The 23781-nt window shown below is 44.8% G+C and overlaps 1 protein-coding gene across 2 annotated transcripts in view; it reads left to right on the forward strand.

Annotated features, from left to right (window-relative positions):
- LOC121596944 (arrestin domain-containing protein 3-like) overlaps positions 1 to 22370 on the forward strand; it is a 35132-nt gene extending 12762 nt beyond the window's left edge. For both annotated transcript variants that reach the window (XM_041922343.1, XM_041922344.1), the window contains 8 exons: positions 7688 to 7897; positions 10004 to 10074; positions 12967 to 13158; positions 16433 to 16528; positions 16682 to 16752; positions 17914 to 18214; positions 19053 to 19167; positions 21143 to 22370. In XM_041922343.1, the coding sequence (XP_041778277.1) occupies positions 7786 to 7897; positions 10004 to 10074; positions 12967 to 13158; positions 16433 to 16528; positions 16682 to 16752; positions 17914 to 18214; positions 19053 to 19167; positions 21143 to 21507 (1323 nt within the window). In that variant the 5' untranslated portion in view covers positions 7688 to 7785 and the 3' untranslated portion in view covers positions 21508 to 22370. The remainder of the gene's footprint in view (positions 1 to 7687; positions 7898 to 10003; positions 10075 to 12966; positions 13159 to 16432; positions 16529 to 16681; positions 16753 to 17913; positions 18215 to 19052; positions 19168 to 21142) is intronic.
- The last annotated feature ends 1411 nt before the right edge of the window (positions 22371 to 23781 follow it).

Below are 23781 nucleotides of genomic sequence, written 5' to 3' on the forward strand. Positions count from 1 at the left end.
GTTGATCTGCGAACCATTGTCCAAAAGGGCTCTAACGGAAAACCATTTTCCACCTTTTCCTTGAATACGAACAATCGCGGTTGATAACATCACTTGCCCATGCGTAGACGATTTCAGCGCAGGTAGCGCGGCTAACATACCGCTAGCCCCCGCGGACACTTCTTGCTCTTCTTCTTCACCTGACACTTGTTGCACTTGTTCGATTGCAGGCATGTCTTCTTTGTGAAGCAAAGAATGATGGCGTTTTTTACACGTGCCGCATCGACCTTTAGAAAAACACTTGCTCGCAAAATGGCCAGGCGACAAACAATTTAAACAAAGCCTTTTCTGCATAGCCACCTTCAACCTGTCATCGATTGTTAACTCACCAAACGACCTGCACACTACAATGCTATGCTGTTTGCTACACTGCGCACATTTCGTTTCTCCTTTGAGAGCAAGATTAACAAAGCGACGATCAGATTTCTTCGTAACACCCAAACTGTGTTGATCAACCGCCATGGCATCAAGAACACGCGTTTCTGCTCGAAGAAAATCGAACAAACTTTGCACCGAACACTCGCTATCATTCTCTAACTGCCGTTCCCAATTCCGCTGAGTTTCATCATCCAATTTTGACAAAAAAAGCTGAGTCAAAAGCATACCCCAACCACTGGTTTTTTCGCCAAGCTGGTCCAAAAGCTTCGCATTTCGCTCGAAACTATCCACAACGCTGTGGATATCTTTTGTTTTGCGCGTTTTCATTTTCGGCATATTCAACAGTTCGTTTACGTACCGCTTTTTCAAAAGATATTCGTTGGCGTATCTTTTTTCCAGAGCCTTCCAAGCGGCTTCATACGCCGAACCACACGTAGGAAAAGCGTCCACTACCCGGAACGCCTCCTCCTTCAACGCACGCTTCAGATACATTATCTTTTCTGTATCCGTCAAACTATTGTTTTCATGGACTGCCGTTTTATACAAACTGTAAAAAGGCAACCATTCATCATAATTTCCCGAAAATTCGGGCAGCGCAAGAGGCGGTAGCCGAACCTTTTGTTCGTCCAAAACACGTACTGCCACTGCACTGTCACTTTCTGGACGCTTCAACTTTTCCTCGAATTGCCCGATCAACAACATGCACTGTTCGTCGATTTCGTCTACCAGCTCTTCGTTTGCTTGGACTATTCCCTCGATCGAACGAATTTCACGGGTTACTTCTTGGAATTGTTCCCAACACGAACGAACACGTTTCAACCTTGTTGGAACATACATTGCGTCACTTTGTGCGTAACTTTGCAAAAACACTTCCTGACGCTTCAAACACCGGATTATGCCATCACGCTCAGCTTTTTTCACTTCTAACACCGCGTTGGGCTCAACGAATGCTCCTGTCTTAGGGCCCTCCCCCGAGGCTCCCCTGACCATCTTCTTATCCGACTCCGTAGAGTGGTGTTGAAGTAAGGATGCTTCCTTTACCAACACTGTGTTAATTGCGGTTTCCAGATCTTCATCTGCGAAACCACGCAACTCCTCATCCGACTCGTCCGAGTGGCCTTTAGACGTTGCCATTTCACTTCACTAAAGCAAAAAAACTCCAAACAACAAATCGAAAACCACGCTAAACGATCACAATCACAATCCTGTGTCACAAAGCACCATATGTTTAGACGGGTTTGATTACGTTTGCTAGTTTTATTTTAGTCCTACGTTGTGTTATAAATTACAAAGTTTTAGTGAAGTTAATGAAAAGGGCTGAACAAATCCGTGGTGTTTAATTGTTGCGCACAAGTACGACTTTCTCGTCTCGAGTTCACGAAGCGTCTATCTTCTCCTTACAAAAAAAATGGTAGTGATGAGCGTCACAGCGGAATCGATCATTCCGTGCGGATCGGAGCTGCATCCCTCACTGAGCTGTCAAAATATGACCCAAGCAGCAAATTCTCCTAAACAAAATGTATGATAAATTCAAATACAAACAGACATGTTTATGTCATTGTTTATTTAACTATAGCATACTTTTAGGAGCTTTACGTACGAACTTGATACGGAAAGTTATTTTTCAATAAGGCAAAATTTTCTACATTATATTACATTTATGCTTAATTTGTTACAACAAATGATATTTTTTGTAAACTTTCTGCAGAAGGAAGCTACATACTAATGAAAAAATCCGGTAAAGCACTCCTCCATTCATAATGGAATTTGCTAAATGTTAATGAGACACTCAATCGCAACACTACTGGCTACTGCTTTAGCACTTACTCTTGGCATAAATTAGAGAATCGCTTTGATCAGCTTTCTTCCCTATCGCGCCAAAGCCTTTTTCCTCCTTTCTCTAACCAACTCACCTTACCAGCGTGTTGATAGGAGCAGCGTGCTGACAAGGCCGACAAGTCAGGCGATAAAACCGATAATAATCTTATCATCTTGAATCTCATCTCGCAGCAGCAAAATCTCGACAAGCCTTACCGCACTAAAGCCACTCGATCTCACCGGCCGGGTTTTTAGTCAAGTAGCGGGGTACCAGGAACCAGGAGCGAAATCTGAACAGCGGCAGCTCTTTTCTGGCTGCTTGAAGCTAGGCGTGTGCTGTTTACACCCCACCAAGCGCCACTCCCGGCCACCGCGGCCGATTGCGCGCGAAGAATGCGAACGATTGGATCACGGCAGCCGGCAGCTCAATAATAATCCTATGCAAAGTGCTACTCACACACACATGGTCGTCGCTTTACATTTCAATATTCTCTGCCATCGCTCCGGGTTTTCCATCGAATCGAATATTTACATGGTAATATTCGCTTGGCCCGCTTCGCGCTCAAAGCGCTTCATCTCGAAAGCACGGAGAAGGTAGCGTGTCGTGTGACCTTCTTTAATGGCACCGAACGAAACCACATGACAGTAGCAGTATAAAAACGGGCAACGCGCACACAAACACACACTCACTCACACACACACAAAGCTAGTGAGCGCATGTCACTCTACGCGCGGGACCAAGTGGCACCGATATCTATTCGCGAAACTACTAGTTTGCTCCCCGGGGATGCTAGTGGGAAAACTTTCCATTAATCAATATTCATAAGGCCGCGGAGATGGACGCGGGAAGGAGCCCATTACCGCCCCATCGACGGTGCATTTCGCCTGCCGGGTGGATAAGAGGATCGTCGAAAAGTGATTATGATCCGATTAGCCTGGACGGCAGCCCAGTGTGCGATTCGAAGCGTGTTGACGCAAAACTCGAGCGGTGTGTGAGTGTGTCCCGTGGCGCTGTTTATTGCATGCCTATTTGCGTTCAGTCGCGCGGCTTGAAACGCCGAAGCGCCGTTCGACAAATGGGTCGATAAATGGGAAAAGTTAGACCATTTCGCCACGGATGGTACGGGCAATACAGACAGCGATCAAACGTACAAGTTGCGCGTGCAAATTGCATACTTTAAGGCAACTTTTACGATTGAACGCCTGCAGGTATGCAATTTGCAGTGTGAAAACTGCATTATGAAGATAAATGTTTGATTTAGTGCACGTCAACGGTTATGCTCATTCCTCTGTGACTCAATTTTAAGTAATTAATAATTTTCTACTGAAAGATTCTTCTTTTTTCCAGAAATTATTTCATTTTTTCCAACAAAATCTCTAATTGCATCGAGGCCCGCACAGTTCCGTTTAGCAGCACAATACGGTTCACGCTTCAATGATATGATATTCCGGGAAAAAGGCTCCCCTGTTGCATTCTGCTCACCAAACCGCATCACGTCCACTGTCACTTGTCAGCGTTGGATTTCGGAAAAGTTCCATGCATTCAGGTCGTGCCCCTCTCAACGTGGACGTGCCATTTTGGCACCCGGGGCGCTTGATGGATACTGAACGATACTTTCCCCGAGCCCCAAGCCCCAAAGCCGAGCAAAGGGAAAGGTATATCCCTGTGTGCTACTAATTTCCTACCATTTGTGCCTTCTGCCTTGCGTGCTCTGCTGAACCGCACCTTCGACGCCCCTGGTGCTGGCAGAGCCATGGATCCAATGGCGCTCATTCTATTAAATTCGCAAGCAAACTTTTGACATTAGCTCGCGCACGATGGCAGAAGGAAAAAGCTCAACCACAGAGTCAAACTCATCGCTTCGATGCACTCGAGGGCTGGTTCCCGAAACAACACACACACACAGACACGTTGGACAAACTTTTACAATCTCATCTGTCGCTGATGGAGGGGAAATGGTTACGATGAGCCCCAATTGGGAGATGCCCGCTTGATGATGACGGAGCGTTCGGCGAGTACTGAGCTCCGTGACGAACCGAATCTAATTTAATCATTACGCCATTATTTGTCAAGGGGCTCAGAGTGTTTGGGAGCGTGATGAGCGAGATTTCAGCCGCATGGATGGCAGGACCGACCACAAAATAAACCCCCGTCAAATGAAACGGGTCACCAATAAGACCTCAGGACTCATAAACCAAAACTCATTCGGGATGAACACAAAGCAAAAGCTTCTGACAGCCCGTCCCCCTTCTTTGTGTGTGTGTGCACAAGTGAGTAAGAGCATACTAAAATCAAACAGGCTTCCCCCTCCAGCTCGCGTTGACAATAAAATGGGTGAAAACATTACACCCAATGCGGCTCCACGTGTATGTGTGCCGTTATACATATTCGCCCCAACTTTTTCACGTACACGATTTGCTGGCGTGAAGGTAAACAAACCCGTCGGATGCTTTTATGCTGCTTCATTCACCGGCGCAACCTTCGCGCCAAAAGAAAAAAAAGCCCACAATCCACCGAAACAGAAAGAAATGAACGCAGCCAATACAAAAGGGCAGAGGAGTCCCATTCATTTGAAAAGGGGCTTCCCCGGGGTTGGGATAAATTATGTCCTTGCCGAATGGGAAAACATAGCCCACCCGCAGCACAACCGCTTCGCAAAACGTCCTCGTCGTGCTCGTTTATTCCCCGAAATGATCTGACGCCTACTGGGGCAGTGCGCGGGGTGCGGTACGTAAACTTTTTCAATCACATTTTAGGTCATCATTTTTCTTGAGACAAATGAAACCGACGAATGAATGGGGCCACCGGGGAAACCCGACGATTGGGGCAGTCGAAAACATTCCCATCCATACAACGGAGGCAAGCCCGCTTCTTTCTTCTTTCTTGCGGTTGTTTGCTTTCGCCGCTCGGGCATGTCACGCTCGGGCTAGCTCTGGTTTATCGTTTCATCTTCTCGGTAGGCAATTTGGGGAAAAACAACGTTTTTCGGACACATAATTTGAATTAGTTCGCGGTAATCTATGGCAAATACGCTTAAAAACCGGAGTCCCAGCCTATTAGATATTCGGAGTTCCGGGAAGGAACGCCGGAAAAAAAACGGAACCTCTACTCCGATACACCGCGTGCTCTGTTTTACTTCATTGGAATCGATTTCGCTATCGTGGGAGGAGGAAACGACGCCCATCGTTTTCTTTATTGTGGTTTGCATTTTGGGATATTGCATCGGGTTGGATGTATTTTTAGCTGGAATTACAAAAATAAACCAACGATCCGACGAGTTTACTGCAAGCAGAACGTGTTCGTGGTAAAGTAAACGATAATCTATGACACGCTAATTGCATACCTTTAGGCGCCTCGGACCCTGGAAGACGTACCAAGCTTTTCCTAATATCATTTGCCGCTTTGAAATGCTCATTCCAATAAGAAATTGTCATCAGATGAAATCAGGTCAATCCCAATCAGGTGAACCGTGTTATTTGCTATCAAAAATTTTCACCCTTAAATTCACATGAAAAAGCACCTACAACTCGTCTAGACTACCCATTTCACTTTTTTTTACACTTTTTCCTCTCCCAGCTAAAAACAAAAATCATAACCTTGATGAAGGTATTTGTAACAACTTCCTTCTGTTTAATAATCATTCAGCACTTCTCGTTCCTTTCCACCCACCAAGCTGCACCCGGTCAAAGGTAGAAAGTTCGCGAGGAAACATAATTTTTGCTCGAACATTCCGACGAACATCGATGTGGAGGCGTCCCCGGTCCGGTCTTGTGCCCAGGGCCGACGCAATCACTTTGATCTACGTTCGACGCGGGATCGTTTTCGTTCAGCGTAACCGCTGTGCTTGCGCTGTTAATAAGCTTTGTCAGTACTTTAACGACACTTGCGTGCACTTGGCGTGAGGAGCCGTCCCTGTGCCCTCATTGTTTTGTTTTCTTCTCAGTGTAATGTACTTGCTTTTGTTGAAGGAATAAAGACTAATAGCAAGCAACAGCAGGGTAGAAAACAATCACATCAAACCGATTACGTCGTACCAAGCGAAGCGTTTGCTTTTGCTCTCACCTTTCCGTTATAAAGTTCCGTTCAGCTTGAGCTGCGTTTTTCATTAGCGCTTCTTGCTGAAACTCATACCGGGCAGTGCACAACAACGCCAACAAAATGTTATAAGTTTCTTGGGATGCCATCAAGCATTACTTTTACCTTCGGCGAAACGCCACGGCACCACCAAGAAGCTAATACTGATAGAGAGCAAACACACACAACGGTAACAAAAAAATAAATAAAATAAAGCAACCAAGAAAAAGAAAGGCACGCACATACCGACTCCTCACCGTTTTGCCGACGATTTGCTTTGCCGTTGCAAAGCGTGTTTGAACTCATTCCGTTTGCGCGTTCCTTCGCCCTTTTGTGTTCGCTTGTTTGAAATTATTTTCACGCTTTTCCGAAGCAAGCCCCGCTTGCAACGCTTTGCCTGTGCGTTTGTCTGTGGAAATGTTTTAACAATCCTGCACCGTAAGTCCTATGCTACCTTTCTTCCACCGTGGCGAGCGGGATAATTGATGTGCGCGGTAGTCTCGAGCGCTATGCTGCTTTGCCACCTTCCCATATCGCATCAATTTTGCTCTCTGCGTGTCGAGACTTATGAAATTATATTTTCTTCCATTTTCGCTTCAATTATTTCTAATACTGCACCACGGGTGTCGAGATGAAAGGGCGTGTTGTGGTGTTCTTTTTTTTTTTATTTCACCCATTCGATTCTGCTGCTTTTCCACCAAGCGGTAGCAATCAAACAGCAAGGCAGAAAAAACAAATCGTGAGGAAATAGCGACGGGTTTTTATTGTGTTTTGAAATGGAAAGTACACACACACACAAGCAAAAATCGAATCCGGCAGGAGCGTTACTGGCGTTCCCTCCTCGTCCGGCTGGAGACGGTTACGGTCGGCTGTTAATGGTTTTATGCGTGTTAGCGATCGATAAAACGACAACAGCACGGTTATATTCGTTTAAAATCAATTTACAACACAGTCATCGGCGCTGCGAGGGACAACTAATGTTTCCCTGCACTTTGGGGAAACGTCAGCAAACGCGTGAGCGACTGGGCGTCTCCATTATTGTCGTGTTAAGTTCATTATACGAGGATAGCACTGCGTTAGCAGCACTGTTTTTTTTGTTTTGCTCCGCTGAATATTTTACACTTTGCGTTTAATTACCACTTGCTCTCGTTTTTTGGTAAATTTGAGCTACCATCAGGTCAATTAACTTAACCTTTATTACTCGCGAATATTTGACTTTCTTCCACCTGCGGCACAAAGCAAAGTAGCATTCTTTATGGACTGTGATCGTCTAGTAGCTGCCGATGGCGACTTTGATTTAAATGAAATAATTAAAACATTCTAAATTATCTCACCCTTTCGCTTAAAACTCTCTTTTTCTTCTGCTCAATATTTCAGCAACTTTTACCTAGAAAGCAACATACATTTAAGGGCATCAATCTGCTACCGGGGCACGCTCACCAGCAGCAGCAGCACCAGCCTGCCGGTCGCCCGCCATGGATTACATCAAAGAGCTCGATATTCGACTCGACAAGGAGCACTACTACGCCGGTGAAGTGCTCTCGGGGCGAGTCATAATGCACACGACGGAAAATTTCAAGCTCAAGTGTAAGTATGCGCTAAGTGCACGAACATGTCTATTGGTGTGCTCGCACTCGAAGCTCGCACTTTCCGCCTCATCACTGTGCAAGCTGTTTTTCATGCGCTTTACAAGCAACAAAAAAAAAACAATAATGAAAGTTGTAATATCATGAAGAACACCTCATAAAAGACAGTAAATCCGGGATAGACTTAAACCACCCTGCACTAAGCACAGCGCTGAACAGACACGCACACATGAGGAGAGTGATGGCGCCACAGAGTAACTACTAGTGCCCGGAGGTAATGCTTTCACGATCTGGATTTAAGAGACTTTCTAAATCACCCCAGGCAGTGAGTGTGCTTTCAAGATGACAAAAGTTAATATTAATGAACCTCATGCTTTCAGGGCTCAAAGTCTCGTCCAGGTCACTTTCTCTAGAAAAATTAATTTTTGAGCCAAGAAAAAAACCCATCTAGTTACTAAACAGTTGCCATTTCAAGTCACAAACAAACCCCAAACAAGCACGACCAGGAGCCTTGCAGCCTCAACAATAAGGCACAATGTTTACATTTGTTGCAGGAACTTCTTTCTATGCGAAAGCTCACGCCCAGGGACGCGTATTAACCTAAAAAAGGGGACAAGATACACACGAAACTGTATCTTGTCCGTAATTTAGCAAATGTACAAATTTACATCCCTCAAGTAGCAACGTAAAAGCACACCTACACACATAGCAGCACATAAGGCAAGGATTTCATCCCTATTCGCTAGCAGGTTGTCCTAGTACCCTCTCAAACAAACACAAAAAACCCTGATCATTGTTAGCTTTTCGACATAATCTACACATGTCACATGGGGAGCGATGCGTGAGCTGAGGCTCAGTTATCACGCGTCGGCATCCCGTTGCTTCACTCCAATCACACCGACTCCTTCGGTCTTATCGTGCCCGAAAATTCTACACACCCCGTACAAGGGTACCGAAAGGGAGCATCCACTTCACACTGACTCCTTGACTCACATGGCCTCGGCCGGTAATGCGACATTCCATGGAGGTGACATGACATGAGACATCCTGTCATCCTCTGGTTACACTTGCCACAGGCACACATACATCCGCCGTAATCACGTTGGAGTCATACACCTTCCACTCTCACATACACGGCAGTGATGCTGACCGGTAAGAACTGCACCCTGTTCGCATCCTTCCGCCTTGGGATGCGGGAAAGACTCTCATGTTTCTGTCTCCCCGTCTCGTTCCTCTTAAGTAATTCTTCCTTCCCCCCCCCCCAACCACCGTGAGTATCCATCGTCAACGGAACGGTTGTGGACGGAGATTAAGCTCATGCCATTGAAGTATGAAGCGGATTACGTACAGTGATTGCAAATAAAAAGACTCCAGGCATGCGATGTGCAGCATCACCAAGAAGAAATAAAAAGTAAAACAGGTGAAGTTGTGGATAAAATACACTGTTAAGCCCGTTTTTAGTTTATAAAAGTTAAAAAGCTTCCAAATCTACCAATTTTGTTAAGTGTTTGCTACTTTGACGCCCAAAGGTATGCAATCCCCATTGCTTAATTGGCTTACTTGCAGCTGCATTGATAACGCTCCGTTTTTGTGCAACACTGTAAGCAGCCACCGTAGCACAAAATGTCGAAGGAATTATAGCAAAAGTGAAAACAACGACATTAGGTAAACCAGGCACAAACGATCTACCCTCAACCATACCTCAACAGGACGCAAACACACAAAGACATTTTGCTAACATATACCCACACCCATTCACACACACACACAAACACGAAACTTTAACCATTTGCACGAAACGCCGCACATTCCTAGTTCAATCGAGGCAAGGGATCCATCCACCCGACACACGCCACCGTGGCCATTTTCCGGCCAAAACCCTTGCCACACGACTTTAGAAACTCGGTCGGGGAACCGAGCGACCGACCGTCCGACCAGACCGCCCTTTGTTTCATGCACTCCACGAGCAAAAAGCTTCTTAGTAAGCACCGTAGTAAAGTGCTAGTGCCTCGTTCCTTTTTAGCTGACTCTTTACCTTGCTTTTTTTTCTTTCTTTCTCTCTCTCTCTCTAACACACTGTTTTGCTGTCTCGTCCCTCTCGTTACAGCCATCCGCCTATTGCTCAGGGGTAAAGCGCACGTCGAGTGGAAGGTGTTCGTGTCCGGAGACAAAAGAACGGTAATTACGCCCTAAACTGTGTGTATCCTTTCCATCATCATCGTATCATCCAGTCCCTCTCACTCTCGCTCGCTCTGACTCTCTTGGGGCTGCCCTCTTAAGCGTGCATGTAGGCGGGCCGCCTTACCGATATCGTCGACCTTTGAATCACTTTTTTGTTTCTATAAAACAAACACACGTGAGAACACGTGCACGCTAGCACACACGGCAGCTTTGCGACCGTCCCAACCCACGCTCGGAAATGATTCTTGAATGAGCCGGTGAACCGTGTAAAATTAGACACAGTTGTTTGTTTTTGCACATTTCGATCGTCTCGTGCCCCGGGAGTCGTTTACTTTTTTTTGCGCTAAACAGTTGTTTAGTTGTTGTTCAGTTTAGCTGAGAACATTTAACTTGCACAGTCACAGTTGATCGGTTTAGTTGAACTTTCTCTTCCTCGCCCTAAATTCCTTTTGTGTGTTTTGTTATTTTTATGAGCATTTGTTACATTATTGCTATTGCTATTGGACAGAAAGTTTCGCTTTCTATCATGATTTGCTAGTATGATGAAATGTGTTGTCAACTTTTGGTTTTACAAATGAAGGAGGAAGTTTTCTAATCAAACTACTGATTTAAATTGTTTAATACTTTGAACAAAAACGATATAATTACAGTCACTACAGTAAATGATAGGATTGGTACATTATTTGTAGCATAAAATAATAATGAAAACAGAATAGAATTTCAGTCGTCTTAGAATTTCTGATAAAATAAATGTATAAATTATGATAAAGCTACAAAAATGTTTATTTATGCATTTAAAAAAATAGATTTAAAATGTATTTTATTATTTGAATCATTGTGACTAGTAGTTGTGTTTTTTACATATTATTTTTTAGACTTTACTGACTATGATTTATCATATTTTTTACATTTTTTAATTATTATCAACAACTTTTATGAGCTGTTAGCCAGATTATCAAAAGACCCGTAAATTCTCATCTGTCTAGTGTTGGTCAGCCAAGCTGCATTTGTTTTCCGATTTGATATTGAAACTGCTGTTAATGTCTCCTATTCATCTCGATAAAGCTCAACCTCTCTCTCTCTCTTTCTCTCCGCAAATGAATGAACTCTGTTATGCCACTCTCCATAACGATACCATTCATTTAATTGACGTTGTGTCTGTGACTAGAAGAAAAAAAAAATCATTACAAATAGCCACCATCAAAGCTCCACTCTACACCGTTTTGTATAACTTTTTCTCACCACCACCACCAGCAACTATTTACGCACATCATTCAAATTCGCTCACAATGTCGTTTATTTGGAGCGTGAAGCAATCCGACCCGAGAAACAGCACACAGCGAACAAAAAACGGATCAGCAAAATCTAAAACCCATTGCGAAACGATAAAACCCTGCCAGCCGTTTGCCATGACGCGTCGTTTTATCTTGCTTTCTGCCCTTGCTTAATTTATTTACACTGCAAACTGCCGGTCACTACAACAGCTCCACGGCTCCGGTGCGTTTTGGGCGCTATGGTCAAAAACGCCTGGTTGAAAAATTCACGTCCAGTGGTGATCAGTGCAAAGCAAAAACTAATCAAATGGTGCTCACTCATCGGATAAGCCTTTTTTCATCTTTTTTTTTGTTACGGTGCTATTTTTTAGCTGAACACCCATCGTTTCACAGCACAAGCTGCCACAGTGCACTGCAGCGAGCTGTAAAACGCTGTGGTCCTCTCATTATAAAGCTGGCAAGTTCACGCAAGGTTCAGATGGGGATGAGGTAGCTAAGCTTCGTTTTTTTGTGCTCATTTTTGTACGCGTTTGTCATCGAATCTCGTGCTGAATCGCTGTTTGCTTACATACTTCACACTGCATCGTATCGGAGCGGATGAGAGTGGTTTGCATCTGTTTCGTTGTTTGTAATGTAGACGTAAATGGGTAGCTAGTAAACTGGTTCAAGCTCAGTTTTATGGGATTTGTTAGAGGAAGAAAAAAAGCACTGTGACGAAGCTTTGATGATGTAAATCTTTATTCCTTTTGCAGTGCAGCTACAAGCTATGTTACATTTTATAGTCGCTAGTAAAGCGCCATCCAATCAGAGTAAAGCAGACTGAAATGAACTTAAGTCAATTAGTTTTTAAACCGACTGGAAGCACTTGTTTTAGCGCCTACATGTATGCAAAAAAATGCAATTAGTCTTTTAAACCTTGTTCGTCGATCTGAAAATCTCTTTTGATAGAAATAAAACAAAACTGTAACTCAAATCTGGTTGGTGTCATCTTGAATAGTGTTAAATTGTTTTCAATAATAAATTATACCAATTAGTACGCCTAAAAGTATGCAATTCGAAGCACAAAGTAGTTCTTTAGCACATCTTTAGTTTATTTCCTTGTTTTGTGATCACTACAAAGCTGACAATTAGTTAAAAATAATATTTAGTGTATATTAATGAAATTATGCAGTTTTTCGCAGAAATCATAACTATCCTTTACTGAATGCTCTTTTCCGTCCCAGACAAACGGCAATAGTTTATTTCGCCGGCACGAAAGTTAACGATCATCTTCACATTATTCCGCTCATCGTCCATTAAGAGCGTCATCATTATCAGTTATATTCACAACACAACACTGCCAGACACTCTGCCAATGAGTCTGTGACCAATTTCGCCCGAAACCGAGGGGGGCAGCCCCAACAACCAATCCTACTACGGCTTTCCTACCATCCGTGTCGTCTATCGCAAAGCACAAATGCGCAACAATTTCGTTCGTTCCACAACCACTTTCTCCATCGAAGCTAGGGTACACATAGTCTTGCGAGGTTTATTATCTCATTCGCCTAGTTTTTTTTTTGCTATGTTTTACATTTATCTGTATCTTTCTTTCACTGGCCTGGCCCGGTGAATGTAGGTGAAGGACGATCAGGTCTACATCGACGAGCGGGCCGTCATATGGGGCGAGCGGGCGGGCGAAGGGCTGGACGTGACGGTACCGGTGCTGGTGCGCGGTCAGCATCAGTTTCCGTTTCGCTTCAACATCCCCGAAACCAACCTGCCCTGTAGCTTCGAGTCACGTGCCTGTTACATCCGTTACTTCGTTAAGGTAAGACGACACCACACACCGGGCAATCGTCCTTGCACACACACACAGACTCTCTCTCTCTCTCTCTCTCTCTCTCTTTCTTTCGCTTTTTGTATGTTTTGTGATCGGTATAATTCCCTCGACACAACGTCGACGACGATAAACTCATTTCGCAGCGATAAATACGTTTCGGGTGAAAATAAAACGTTCCCTAAACAGGCACAACACAATCAACAACATTTAGCCGGTGTCAGGTTTTGGGCCCTGTTGTCCTGGTGGGCCACTACAGGCGACACAGCTGCGACCCCGGGACTGGAGGGCAAGCGAGCCGCCGTCATTACGTACCGTACTGTCGGGGAAAAGTGCCGGCAAAAGTAAATTAACATGGAAATTCACTCACTTGCGCTCGTTCGCTCGCTCGGTTCGTATGAAATCGCATTTGGTGTGTTGCGCTCGCTATCGTCGCGCTTGTGAGGCAAGAAAATGAAGCTAATAAAATCACGATACGGTCACACCGTCACACAGCCTCTCTTCAACCCGGAGAGCTTTCGTTTTTCGAAACGGAACGCAACAATTGAACCACACATTTCATTTTTGATTCCAAAGTCAACATCCATTTTGCACCGAAAAAAAAAACAAATCTGCCAAACTGTTGGCGTTGTGAAAAGCGTATACAGGAGGACGACTTTCAATGGCCAATGGCAAAAGGGAGTTCCGAATACCGCCCACAATATGAGGGCAACAAAGAGCCAGAAAGTATGATAAAATATTCAGCCTTTCCCCTTCCAGCGCAACCAGCGTGTATTAACTGCAAAACTGTCGACAGCGGAAACGATGCGATAGGATTAGTGGAACGTTCGAAATAGGTATAAGGGCATGGGGGGAATACGGACAGATGCCTTTCAAACCGGTTGTGGCCACCGTCTGCTTCGATTGTGTTGCTTTTTCTATTTTTTGTGTGTGCCGGGGACAGTTCTGTCTTCCTGACCATGCATCAGACGAGCTACTTGTTGAAGGGATATTCCTTAAATCGTATCTATTTGCATTTGTTCCGCGTGAGCGGACTGAACCCCGGGACTGGTTAAGGCATATTTGGAGCTGGTGTGGTGTGTGTAACATTTCATACATGGGGAATATAGCTGTCTTTGTGTGATACATATTGAAAATGTAAGCTCGCAACAGAGCTACATAAAGTTCGTGAGAGAGCAGTAAGTAATAAATGATCGAAATCACACCATCAAGGAGCATGGAAAGGGATGAAGTATAAATGAAAATACTAAAGCGCCTTAATGTATGCTATTTGAAGTTTTTTCTTAATTTTTTCGCACTATGGGCCGCTTCAACGCCTAAAAGTATGCAAACTATGTTTTTTGTGATTCAGCTGACATATTTTAATGTGCATAGATCAATGATTATATCATGCATGAAAAATGACTAATGTACATAATGCCGCAGCGTATAAAGGTGTAATAAAGAAAAAACATCTTTCGCCAGCTCTGTACTAAAATTCATTAATTAAAGTTAAATATAGTGCAACACCAAGCACTTATACTATTACTTATTATATTACTATTACTATTATTTACTTATTTTATACTATTTTTTTAATTATTTAACTTTTGTTTTGCTCTTTAAATTACCTGTACAATTTACCATTCACACTAACTCTAACTTACCTCTAAAGCATACCTCTAGGCGCTTAGTGAAGCCAACTAAGCTGCGTAACCGCGCGGCTACATGAGGTGAAATATACAGCGAAATGAACTATTTGACAGATGAAATATCTGACAGGTATAGCTAAAGGGTTGGGGGAGACACAACATCCGCTTTCGAAATTCTATTCAAAATAATATCTTCTGAAGCAGAACATTCCCTAATTGGAAGAAATTATTAACTGTTGACTGAAAATTAACGAAGTACTCAATATTGAAGCTATTTAATGGATTTAATTACGATTTTGTGCACGTTATTTGTTTACATTGCACATCAGCTGGTTGCTGTGATGCTTAATCCGTCAGATATTTCGCCTGTCAAATAGTTCATTTTGCTGTATATTTCACCTCATATAGCCGCGCGGTAAGCTGCGTATTGAAGGAACAATTTGCATACCTTTAGGCGATCCATACCATAAATATTGCACACATTAGCATGTATTACGAGAATCTTCAGCAGCAGATATGGAAGAGGGTGGTAATTAAGATAAAAATGTTAAAAGAGATCGCTTGAATTTCCACACCGCACCACATACAATCAACATGACATAACATTGCGAAAGCAACCCTCACTTTACAAAGCAACTGGCTGCGGGCGCGAGCCTCCAACCGGGCAAATGTTAGGCATAAATCATTTACAATACACTCACTGCTGCTCGTTAAACTTCTAATTTATACATAAATGAGCCCCAACCAACCATCTCTCGAACGATTTCTATTATACATTCCATGCGCTGATTGATTGGAAACCCATTAGAAGCAGTGCGTCGAGATATGGGAAATCATCTTTGTGAAAACCGACCGAACCAACCCCAACCGACCTGAGACCCCGGTTCACCAAACATTCTAAACGGCTCACCACAACTCTTTGCCCAGCGCGCCTAGTGGGCCTAGCGGGCAAAGGGAAATCCTTTTTCCATTAATCAATTAAATCAGACACCACTTGAACACGTGCGTGTGTGTGTGTATGTGAGAGAGAGAGAAAGGCACTTAGGATCGAATGTTTCACCATATCCCGTGTGGAAGCAAATGGAGTTTTCCGATCACCATGTGCTACGAGCGCATAGCTTAAAGCTGATGAAATATTCATCAAATCCGGTTGCTCTGGAATTGTATTCGGTGCTGCTCTCGGTGCTGGGACTGCGTGCAGATGGGCCCCATTTGGGACCTAAATGGGGGGGGGGACGTGGGTGGGGAAAAAGCTAGGGGAAAAACATATTTGTGATACATGGTAGGAAATATGTCATCAAAATATGGGTTAGGTTTCGTGCCTGTCAGCCAGCCGCTATATTGGCCGGGAACGCCCGGTTTTGCTTAGTGAGTGTGAGTGTATGCGTGCAGCAAATGTACATCCGGTTCAATAAAGTCCACACCGCACTCGTACTGGCGACTCGTGGTGTCCCGCAGGAGATATGATTGAGACGAAATCGAACACGCCCTTCCTCCACCATAATCGTTGCCCCACTTAAGCTGTATAACTAACACTGCTCTTTGCCTTCTTTCTTCGTCCCATTTCCAATGCAATCCTCACGCGCGCGCGCTGGCCTACATTCGTTTGTCGCTTCGTTGCTGCTTCCTGCTAGGTGACGATTGATATACCGTACGCCTCACCACCGCAAGGAATCAAGTACTTCACCATCATCGGCCCCCACATAGACTGTATGGATGAGCAATATCTGGTGAGTGAAAGGTAACGCTGGGACAGCGCTGGAACAGCGTCTGCCGAGTAGTTCTGGGAGCGTTACCAAATATAGTATTTCGGTGGCCACTATCCTTGGCGCTGCGTCATCTGTTTGTTTTTGCTTGCTTTCTTCCCCCCTTTCTCCCACCAGAAACCGGTCTCGGGACAGGACAAGAAGGTCAAGTGTTGCCTGTGCTGTGCCAAAGGACCCGTCACGCTCAGGTACGTAAAGCGGCTGCAAATGTTTTATTCTATGTTCTTTTTTATCCTGATTGTATACTTGCCTGCACAAACATAAACTGGTGAAACGGGAAGTTTGGCCAGCATTCAAAATGTGCAAAACTTTTCACCCATTCTTCATTTTTTTCCTCCCTCGGTGTCCTTTTAACGGGGTGGGGGGTTTAGGGCACCATCACCTTACGCCCACTTTCCGTTTCGCCCTCCCCAAAATGCTTTTTGAGGTGGAAATAATCGCATTCCAGAGGCCACGGATTGGTTCGTTCTTCGTTTTATGCATTTCTTATGGAACCTTGGTTCGGTTGACAGTAGGCAGAAGGGTAGGAGAAGGGATAAGAATGATGGTTGTTGTTTGCATGCCAATTGGAGAGACCATTTTTTTCCTGTTTGTTCAACCAGCCAAGACGCAAATCGTGTGGACGTGTGATTCCAGTTTGAAAAAGAATATTTAATGCAATATTGTGTGTATGAAAAAAAAACTTCTACACATTTTTTGAAGATTTTAACAATTTTTTTATGCAAAAAACTTAACAACCTTATAAGGTTTAAATTGTACGCCAGATGATATGCAAATGAAATAATAAAAAAACTTTGTTTTTCATTTGCTTAACAATTGCTCCTAAATGTATGCAATTGGAATCGTAAACAGCGTTACTAGAGCGTTACAATTGCTAGTTTAATTGTTCAAACTCATTTTGATGCACGATGCCCGAAAATAACGCCTAAAGTTATGCAATTATAATACAAGAAGCGTTACAGGAGAAGTGTTTGATTGTTTAAAGATTGTTAGTAGTTTTATCGCATGCAAAATAACGATATCGAAGAGTTCCACTAATTGGAGCACAGTAACGATTTCATACCGTTTCACACACCATCATGCACTTCTTTATGTTAATGAACTCGTGTGGCATAACTTTGCTAAGAGTGATTACGCACACCTTTGTCCCTTTTGCCTACGCATTGCTCCTGCTGCCACCTGGTAATGGTGGTTCGGTTACATACCGATGTGGTTGTAAGCATTTTCTACTCTCGTTTCCAATCCGTTACACCCCGATTCTTGGCCCTGCCTGACCTCCTCTAATTTTCTGCAATCGCTGCTGCTAAACAACCTGTTTTCTCTCTCTCTCTCTCTCTCTCCCCCAAAAGCTGTTCCCTCGACCGGACGGCGTTCTGTTGCGGTGAAACGCTCAAGCTGAAATCGATCATCGACAATCAGGGCGAGGAAGCAGTCAAGCTGAAGGTGCGCCTGCTGCAGTACTGCGAGTTCTTCGTCGAGCGGGGCGTGCTCGGCGTCACGAAGGAGGTACAGCATCTGGTGCTCGAGTACAAGGGCGAAACGGTGGTGCCGAACGAGCGGCAGGACACCTGCGCCAACCTGCGCATCCCGACCGTGCCGACCACGACGATGGGCGTCTGCCGGTTGGCACAGATCTACTACACACTCGTGGTAAGTGTTGTGCATGTGAGTGTGGCCCCGTTTTGCCTATTGCACGGCTCCTAATGAGTGCACGGGTTAAACGGCCTACCTAACCGCAATACCGAGCACCAGCAGGTTGGCTACGCGGCCTGCCTGAGCTCTGAACGCAAACTGTCACGTACCACCATTACTGCTACGGCTCATTACTGCTCTGAGCCGTGTGCAAGAAACGCATGCAATGTATTAATGTGCAAGCGAACAGCTTAAATCCTGTCTACGATTTTCTAACGCACTGAAACAAGAAATTTTAATTAAATAATTAAATAGAAAATAATTACGATAGAATATTAACGATCGAGAAGTTTTGCTATCCAATTTCAATCAATGCCGCTATTATTTATACCAATTTGATTCACTCAAACAGATTACAAGCTAATCAACCTTACAAAACCACCCCTTTAACCTCCTAACGTGATGAAACCACGTACGACAGTTACCTACCAAGCTGTCCGCTATCCTGTTCCTCTCCCGAACACACCGAACATTACGGATTGCATACATTTAGGCGTTTAAAAGGGCTTCGTGTGGTTTAATTAATATTGCACTCAGCGGATTAGCGCGATGCAGGTGGGATGATATTCCACGAAATGCACACATTGGAAGCTTCCCAATCAAAAACACAAACAAGAATCAATCGTAAATTGAGCGCACACCGCTGCGCCAGTTGCATAATTCGGTTTACTTCTGCTTTTCCATCTTCCTTTCCTCCCAGTTTTCGAATTGATACGTTTATATTTGCAACTACAACTAACAACTTTGCTTTTCCATTCCTACACAAACACACACACACACACACATACACATGCAGGCCTGCCTGGAGTTCGATAAATCAGGCGACGACTTGCAAATTAACTTCCCCATCACGATCGGCACGGTGCCGTTCCGAATACCGAACAGCAATCTTCAACCCCACATAGGATACGGTAAGTTTGATCGGCAGCTGTCCCCTTCATTTCCTCCCCACCCTTTCCCTCTTTAACCTGTCTTACGCCACAACAAAATGGCAAGATAAATGCCGAAGTGCAATCGAACACGTTTGCTTCGTGACACACGCCGGATGCATGCTGCTGCATATAGATTCCCTTTCCCGCCACCGTTTGTGGTTGCTTCACTTGCTTGCTTTCCCCCTTTTGCAAGGTACCGGAAATCATGATGACAACGCCGCGCCGCTGTTAACCCGGTGACCTTTTGAAATATGGGGGAGAAAAAAGAAGCAAAACCGGTGGGACGAGCTTATCCACCAGGGCGAGCGAGTGCTTACTGTGGGTTGGAAAATTGCACCGCTAAAGTGAAGCATGGCAATGACACATCCGGTGTGTCGAACGAGAGCACCAGGAGCGGCGTGGAAGCGGCCGAGAAGGCCAATGTGGATATAAAGTATTCATTATCCCGATCGAAAGTTAACTGACACGATGATGGCAGTAGAGTGAAGTGCGAATAGAGTGAACGGGCAAGAAGTAGTCGTGTATTTTGCTCAATAATTCTCAACCAAAATCTACACCTGTGCCATGTTCCATACCTTAAGGCGTTATAAGGCAATCACTTGAATCGATTGAGCGCCTAAATTGCTGCAATTGCATGAAAAAGTATACTAAAGTTAACGGAATCTCACTGACATGATGATCACAAGAATAGAGAGCTTCCAGTACAATTTCTAGCCATAAAGCTGTTGTTTTTTTAAGATTGCATACATTTAGGCGTTACTTAATTTGATTTAAGTTAACTAGATGATGTGGAGCCGAAAGAAAACGGTGGCTCATGTTAAAAAATCTCAACGTTGAGCTGCAGCTGTGCTATATTGAACACATTTAGGCGTATTGAAGTTATTTAAACAAAATGAGCGCCTGTATCGCATTCAATAGTAAGTTAAAGTTAACGAAAGATATATGACACGACGATGGATTTGCAAATCGTAAAATAACTGATAACTTGAGTTGAGCTTCTCAACATAAAGCTGTGAGTGTGTTAGATTGCATGCATCTAGGCGTGTTAGAAGTAAATAAAGCTAAAGTGCGCCTAAATTGCTGCAATTACCTGAAGTGAGGCCAGAACAAATTGACCCCATTGAAGCAAAACGCAAAAAAAAGGAAAGTATGCTAAATATCTCAACATTTCAGCTCAATTGTTCTAGATTGCATGCATTTAGGCGTTTTAAATTGCTGCAAATGCTTTCCATAACTGTCTAGTAAAACCAAAGCATCAAGTGAATTTCAATTCTTTAGACGCAGTAATAAATCAAGCCCGTAAATCTTATCAAATCAATCCAAATCAAATGTGCAGCATATAGTACACCATCGAAACGGTAAAGTGTTCCCAAAAAAACGCTAGGGACGTATCAAAAAGGGACCACCTAAGTGACACACACCCGGATTTTTTTTACGATGACACATGACGATGACGTGTGACAAAAATCCCCTAAAGTGCGAAACGCGGGAACAAACCAGAAAATAGAAAAAAAAAGATCCTTCCACAATCACTCTCCCAGACCGCTCCCGTTGTCAATTTCGTCGTGCCGTCACATTCATTTCATTGACAAACAGCAGCAGCAGTGGGAGTGATACTACAGCACACCACATCACTACTATTAAAGTCGACGGCTTTTACGACGTTAACCGTACCCGTTTACTGCTAACCGTCACTGTAAACCGTTTGGGTTTAGGAAGCCCAACGGCAGGATGTACGACACCCCGTTTACTGATAGCAAATCAAGCTTTCGAACCCTTCTACCCCCATTCCCCCATTCGGTGCCATTTTGTCTAAACAGTCCATGGGTGTCCCTTTTTCCCCGGATATCCCGAAACACACACACGCGTGAGCGCACCGAAAAAAAGGCAACACATAAAACACGTTCCCTCTCATTCTCTTTTCGCTTCCTTTGCTTTCCAACTCCACTTCCAGATGTGGCGATCGATCACGTCGAGGGTGGCACCTACATTGGGCCCGAGTTCCTGCTCGGCGAGGTGTACGATGGGTGCAATGTGAGCGACAACGAGCACCGGGATCTGGCACCGCTCTACCGTCCCGTCTACCTGACCGTCGTCCGCAGCTCGCAGCAAATATCGGCCAAAGCGGTCGAGCGCAACAACCGGCGACAATCGGCGGCGGCCGTGCTCGGAGGTGGTGGTGGTATCAATCCCACCCCTTCCTCATCAATGGACGGTGGTGGTGGTGGTGGAGCGGCAAGTGGCAGTAGTAGCAGTGGCCAGAATGGTGCAAAAACCTCAATGGAAGCCAGGCATGAGCTCCAGCGGTACCGGAAGTAGTGCGGGCTGGGACTGGGTTAATGCACACAGACACACGCACATGTGCCACACCTACTACGGACCGGTACACGCAAGAAAGCGCAGGTCATTTCGGACATATTCCGGTCGGACAAAGCGAGCCAAAAGCGTGTCAACAAACCCCTGCACCCTTGTCTGGCAACCTGAGAACTGGAAAAGAAAAGCAAAAAAGGGAAAAACGAAACATTTAAGGATGGATTGGGGAATTGGGGTTGGAAGGTAGCTTTGAAGGACACTTTTCTGGTCTCCACCGACGTTCGTTATGGTCCCTTTTTTCCAAACCACCCACCACCACCACCCCCAAAAGCAGCAGAACCTTCTGGATCCATGGTAAAGAAGAAATGGATGGCGCTCAAGTAGAGAGTGAAAAAGGCACAACAAAATTCAGAACAACAACGAACGAGCGGCCAAAAACGGTTAGCAAACCAGGGCGCAGGCAAGCGTTTTGTTGTTAAGAAAAGACTCCTCCAGAAACAGGTGAAGAAAAGGATTACCTCCCCCAAATGTACCGGTAGAGAAAGGAGAGAGTTCACCAAGAATAGAAAGGTTCAAGAGTAAACAAGATTGTACAAGGTTGCAGCACCGAATAGAGGAAGGTTTGAAGAGGCTTGAGGACATTTCTGAGCGGGGGGGGGGGGGGGGTAGGGGGGCGACAAATACACACCCGATACCGACACCACCCACGTGTTTACGTTCAATTCGTCCGCTGCCTGCAGAGCTTTAAACGAAACGAGCGATAGAGAAGCTGGATCCAGCCATCTCAGGACGGGTCAAACTAATTAAAAGAACACAAACAGGAAGCATGAGTGTGTATGTGTGTGTGTGTGTGTGTGTGTGTGTGTGTGTGTGTGTGTGTGTGTGTGTGTGTGTGTGTGTGTGTGTGTGTGTGTGTGTGTGTGTGTGTGTGTGTGTGTGTGTGTGTGTGTGTGTGTGTGTGAATGTTTCAGAGAGACCTTAGGGACAGCCCCGAACGTGCCAAAGATTTCGCCACTACACTACCAGGTAGAGATAGATGTCCCCAGTTTTCAGTTCCTCAGTGTAGCTGCAATGGAGTAGCGATTTTCGGTGTTTTTGTAGGTATCGACCTCCACGCGCCTCGTAACCTAACTCACCTCCGTTGTAGGTGTTGCGTCTGCTTGTCCAGTGTCCAATTTGAATGTTGATCGTGTGTTCCATCGTCCTTTGGAATTTTAGGTTCATTTTCTCCCATACTCAATGGTTTGAGCCACCGTGCAGCAGCAGCATCCCCGCCGTTCGTTACCTGCAAATGAACGAGTGTTTAGAACATGTGTAGAGTGTAGCGTCTCTTTATCGGTTTCAGTAGTGCATCCCGGCAGCGGAATTTTTGCACTAAAAAGTGGAAAACTTTTTCTAAAAAAATATATATAAAAAAAAAGACAGCCACCCCATTTTGTGTGAGATAAGGGGTCTGTACGCGTACAGTCCTACGCAGTGCCCAGAGTACGGTAGTAGTTGTTTGTCGTGTAACGTTTGCATTAAAGAAAAGGACTTTTTTCGGCTCAGTTTCTCAGCCTCAGTTTTCGCGAAAAATGGTTGATGTCCTCCTGCAAATTCACCTACAGGCTTGTCCAGGAGTTCTCATAGCTGTGGGACACTTACTTTATTGACTCTTTCTTACACCCGAATAGAACGTTGGACAAATCCAATAGGAATTTCCAAGGAGCTTGTCCAAAAAGAGTACCATTTAGTCTAATTTCCAACATACGTAGTTCACTTTAATGATAAAGTTGGCAAAAATCCGGAGTCGACTCCGATCCGACTCGAATAAATTCGGAGTCGACTCCGGAAAGTAGGTTCGCGCTGCAATATCCGGAGTCACATGGAATCGTCCGGTGTCGCCCGAAGTCGTTTGGAGGCGTTCGGAGTCCTCTGGAGTCGGTTGAGCTCGGCTTGTATAGGTAGTGGATGCGCAAATTGGAAGACAAAAAAACACAGCGAAAGGAAATGTCTGATCACACGGCTCCTGTTGACTCCGACCAACTCCGATTCCGGACGACTCCGGACGACTCTGAACGACTCCGACGACTCCGAACGCCTCCAAACGACTCCGGACGACTCTGGACGACTTCGACTCCGGGCGGATCTAGTGGTTCCATTTTGCCGGAGTCGGAATCGGACTTACAATAGTCGGAGTGGGATCGGAGTCGTGAGTGCGCTCCATACAGCACATCACTAGTTCACTTCCCGATAAGAAAGAGTCAAGGAAGTGACCCTCAACTATGAGAAACCCCACGG

Source organism: Anopheles merus, chromosome 3R, assembly GCF_017562075.2.
Source record: "Anopheles merus strain MAF chromosome 3R, AmerM5.1, whole genome shotgun sequence".
Taxonomy (NCBI): Eukaryota; Metazoa; Arthropoda; class Insecta; order Diptera; family Culicidae; genus Anopheles; species Anopheles merus.